The sequence below is a fragment of the Polyodon spathula genome, chromosome 23 (assembly GCF_017654505.1).
Source record: "Polyodon spathula isolate WHYD16114869_AA chromosome 23, ASM1765450v1, whole genome shotgun sequence".
Classification (NCBI taxonomy): domain Eukaryota; kingdom Metazoa; phylum Chordata; class Actinopteri; order Acipenseriformes; family Polyodontidae; genus Polyodon; species Polyodon spathula.
Genome location: NC_054556.1, coordinates 1,770,926 through 1,775,925, shown reverse-complemented (window position 1 = coordinate 1,775,925; position 5,000 = coordinate 1,770,926). Strand labels below are relative to the sequence as shown.

The 5,000-nt window shown below is 43.7% G+C and overlaps 1 protein-coding gene across 3 annotated transcripts in view; it reads right to left on the bottom strand.

Annotated features, from left to right (window-relative positions):
• LOC121298066 (semaphorin-3A-like) overlaps positions 1-5,000 on the bottom strand; it is a 58,479-nt gene that overhangs the window by 7,356 nt on the left and 46,123 nt on the right. For all 3 annotated transcript variants that reach the window (XM_041224847.1, XM_041224848.1, XM_041224849.1), the window contains 3 exons: positions 2,178-2,322; positions 1,467-1,686; positions 51-139 (listed from right to left, as the gene is read on the bottom strand). In XM_041224847.1, coding sequence (XP_041080781.1) covers positions 51-139; positions 1,467-1,686; positions 2,178-2,322 — 454 coding nt within the window. The remainder of the gene's footprint in view (positions 1-50; positions 140-1,466; positions 1,687-2,177; positions 2,323-5,000) is intronic.

The window sequence follows — 5,000 nt, the reverse complement described above, 5'->3', positions numbered from 1 at the left end:
AGAGGTGGGCAGACAGGACTGTGAGCTCTGCTCAATGGGGAGCGCCTTACCTGGAAGACCTCCAGTTCCTCCAGGGTGATCTCCTGAGCTTCCTGGAGTCCTTTTGTCAGATAGATGGATTTCAGCACCACGCCCGTATCTGTGACAGCAGCAGACACAAACTCAGAGTCACTCTAACGCCAGAGAACACCCTCAGAGCCAGAACTGAACAAACGTTTGTTAACATCATTGTTTAGGGGTATTATTATTAGTCATTGCCTTCTAAACATGCCCCATGGTAAAAGCACAGCAAAGTGTAATGAAGCAAAGTGAAAGCACAGGTAAGCATTGGAAAGAATAATGAGGTACGGTAAAGCATGTTATTAAACATGGCAAACCAGCGGAGCTATGGTACTGCAAATGCTTAGTATAGCCATGGGAAAAGCTGGGGAAACCTGCAAAAACACCCTGCAAAAATACAGTGCTGAACGTCTAAAAGGGTAGACGTATTAGTATTATTGGTGTTAATGCTGTTATAGGAATTACTGATATTAAACAGTCATTTTCTGTGCAGGGTCTATCCGTCATAGCAATCTGTCCTGCCAAAATGTTTTTCTGAATGCCTGGCTGAAGTAAGGTTTTGTTCATCGACACTCTCAGCCCTACAATAAACATAACCTCTGCAGCTTTCCTAATTGGGAGGGTATTTAATGAAATCGTTCAAATCGTTCAACAAAGTAACCCTTTGTTGAGTGTGAACACAGCAAATAGGCGAATTAACCTTCTGTCAGCCCAGGCCTTGCTACTGTCTGGTTATTAACACATAGCGTGTGATTAATCATTTAGGTCTGTAATAGCAGGAGTCGTGGATGAAAAAAGAGGGACAGACCCCAGCATGCCACACGTCACTCTCCCAGGTAACCAGTACCAGTAAATCACAAAACCCAGTGCCCTTCTAAACTAAAGGGAGGCATTTCAAGTGGCCAGTCCAATGATCAGGTATTGTCTTTGCTGTGACTGAGTTTAAAGAATGCTTTGAATTACAATGTAACCTTTTAAATTATTATTTTTTTTTTTTTACTTTCCCTTATGTCTTCATGACATTTGCAATCGTAACGGACAGTTCCTTGCACCACTGCTCAAACAGATCATTCCAAGCTGCTGTAACTTCCAATTTCCTTGTGGAATTTCTACCCGGAACGAGGATGTGGAAGTGGAATGAAAAGTTCCAGCAGCCTCAATAAAGTTGCCGGGTTTTTCCAAAACAGTTCAAAACCCTTTCCAGAGGTCATGCAAAACTACTCAGAACACTTACAAATATAAACGAAAAGGGAAGGTTAATGATCGATCTAATTCATTCATTTCCCAAGTCAGGGGCATCCCAAAACCAGAATCCCCTCTAATTGGTTGTGACAGCACCACTGGGGGTGTAAGTATCTTTGAATCAAGAGCTTGTGTCGGCCGAGAGGAACGCGACGCTCTCTCACCTGTTCCTATGAACATGATGTCATACTGCCCGTCCATGGCCTCCACGCGGTCCACAGTCAGCCTGGAGAACTTGTAGTCCACCCCTATCCTGACCAGCAGAGGGCGTCGATTCACAGGGTACACAGCATCAAACATCAGCGGATGCGTGCGGCTGAAGAAGATGACATCGTCTGGGTATTCGCGAGTCGACCTGTAGTTCCCGTATGTACTGCTGGGGCACTAGGGGGCAGCAGAGAGCAGACCGTGTCAGAGGCTTCAGATATTCGTACCAGGATTAGAAAGGGATTTGCTTGACAAATGTCAGGAAATAACAGCGTCTATTCATCCATGTGTCAAACCAAAAAAATTCCTGGAAAGGATTGTTGAAGGGCAGTTTTCTAAGTCTTTGTTACTGATCAAAGCATCATCTGAAAAGAGACTGCGTGCCACAATCCTTGTGAAATTGCTTGCACCACACACAGTCAGATTTGCAACACAAATCCACTACAATAATCAGAAACTGCAAGTGATTCAAACATGTTTTAGGAATAAATAAGGACTGTTTTCACTTTTTTTTTTTGGGGGTGGGGGGCTTTAATGAACCACTCCCCATTTAAGAAAAAAAACATAGAATAAAAAAAACAAACAAAAAGGAACACTCATCACTGACATTTAGATAAATAGAGGCCGCTATGACTAATTAGCGCAGTTAATTTAGACCGTTAACTTACTGTGCCAGGCCGTGGGAAGGGCACTCTGCCAGTGTACTCCACCCACTTGTACTCCGGACCCTCCTTGTGTGAGAAATGCCCTTTAAACGCTGTCACGATGTCCTCCATTTTATACACACACACCGCCGAGCCGTTCAGCACGTTGCTGGGAAACGAGAGGAAAGTTCAGGGAGTTACACTTTGAAACGACGACCACAGGTTCAGCAGAACCAGAAACAGCAAGGGTGAAATCAGCTCAGCAATTTACTCCCCAGAATTATAGTCATAGTGCCTGACATCTCAAGCCTCCTCGTCTGGCAAGTACGTGGCTCAAGTGGCTGGAATGTATGCAGAAGTTCAGTACAATTATCATAACTGCGTGAAACAACAAAAAATAAAGCAAGCGGGAACTGACGAACAAGTTCCTAATGAATTCCAGGGGGTTGTGATTGCAATAACAGCTATTCTGTTGAAAGACTGGAAAGGTTTGCGTTTCAATAATTGCTCCCTATTTTCTCGTTATACAGAGGCGATGGGGATCTGTGAGCAAGGCAGCCTGGCAGAGCACTTCAATAGGAAATTCACTCCAGCATGATTACTCAGAGAAACTGAAGCACACGCTTCTGGACAAGGCAGCCGGAGTCCCTGCAGAGCGCAGCCAGGAAGCCGTGTGGCTTGGTACAGTAATAATGCGTTCCTCCGCTACACACAGTCAAATCTGAAGGCTGGCCCTCATTCTGATAATTTTACGCGCATTCCTGTGTAAAAAAACAAATCTTGAACAGATAACATGAAACCACTGGTTTTTGCTATTGCTAAGTAATTCTGATGATTCTTTCAATCTATGAGTTTGTTTCTTTGAGTGCGAGGAAGGCGCCACTACATCTCACAATGAAACACTATCCCCTGTATCTAGTCTGGATCTCTTGTAAGGGATGCAGGCATGCTGGTACCCTCTGTGCAGGAATGCTTTTCCGATAGCACTCCCATCAAAGCACACACCACTGAAGCACAGGAATGAAGCAAGACATGAACGCTCCGCCTTAACAGCTGCAAAGCGATCTGATTCACTACCATTATCCGCTTTGACGCAGGTGTGCCATTTCATGAAATATGATTTAATTTCTCTTCTTTCAAGTAAAGACTGTTTATAGTAAGTACGTACTGAAGCTGGAGGTCACCTCATTTCTTTTTAGTTCTGTAGATTTAAGACGATCGCAAGGATTCATGAGACAGGGTCAGCTATATGCATCTTTATAAAACTTTTTTTATATAAACCTTATCAAGCAGCAACATTAGCTCCACTATTCACTTCTTGGACAGCAAAACCCTTCATTGTGCCAAAAAAAATAGCAGCCAAAAACACACCCCAGCTGTCCCAGATTCTTAGACGCCATCTGTTACTTTAAATCCCATCTTTCTAGACCCCAGATCTTATCGCCTCTAGTTTATCTTTATATTAGGCTGCGTTCAGGGCGCAGCGCAGATGAGTTATTTGGGTGGGTGACAGAGGGAATGTGGTAGTAAAGAGTTGAATCATCAGATCAGAATCAGTCAATGAAATAAATCAGAATTATTATTATTATTATTATTTAATACCGCAGCAACTTCCCAAGAACGCTGAGGGGAACCGAAGGTCAGTGGGTGTCCTGCGATCTCACAGTCAAGTCAATCGCCTCTTTACACACAGGAGCTTGACAGCCGATGCTGGTGAGTTACCAACCCCGGGAGGACAAGGGCCAGTCCTGGAAGTGTCAGAATGAGCTCACCGGCCCTCACTAATCCTCGGCCCATGCCATGCTCCCTGTTGAATCCTTTGCACAGCCAGGATTCAAACCTGGACTCCCCTGACCGTATGGCTCACCCTGCAGGCCACACGGTAGTGCCTTTACCAAGGGAGACCATCCAACTGAATTTGAATGGGGGTAATAACCAATAATTTCTCAATCATTTCATAATAACATTAGCTGTATAACAAAAACAAGCACTGAATAAAAGTATCTTATACTGGATTTTTTTAATGCCGATGGTCTCCCAAGCAGCATTCCGTCCTTTTCATCTGGTCTGGAGTTAGTTAAAGGGAAATTAGCCCACATCCACAGACAAGTCTGAGTGAGCAGTAAGCAATGTGTGTCCCAGTGTCAGCGGTAAAAAAGACTAATATGAATCATCAGAATAATTCACTCCAAATTTTTAGCGAGTTAAAAGAACTGCCAGTTGGAATTGTCCCTTCCCAGAGCTTGGATCTGTCCACAGTGGCTGCAACTAGGTTAAAGTTCTCAAAACGCAATGGTTAGGCAAAGCAGGAGAACGTGGAAACATTTGGGCCAAATTTGAGGTCTCAGTTCTGAACCAAAAGTATTTGGAAAAAGATCACCACATAATGTCTTGGATTCAACCACCATATTGTGCACGTCAAGCAGTTATTAGTCGTACAGTTTCCATAGAAAATACAGCGTGGTTTTTCATCGTAAAATGAGACATCTGCTTACAGACTGCTATTAATACCAACAATAACAACAACAAAAATAACAGCGTATCGGGCCCAGGATCAGAAACACGCATGCTAGGTTTTTAAAGTCTCACTATATTTAAAGCAGGAGTTGTGCATTTATCTCATGCCCTTAATCATCACTGTAAATATTTCGGGCCGAGTATGCGGCACCATAATCCCTTCGGGCCGAGCCCTGCAGTGAAAAGCAATGAATGTTTCAACATATCGATAAAAGCACAGTTGCTGGCTGAATTCAGCCCCTGGAATGGACTCCCTTGTAACAGTGTAACAATGTTTTTGTGTAAAGAGTCTATTATTTGATAGCGCGAGGACTGGACCTGTCCGCGTCT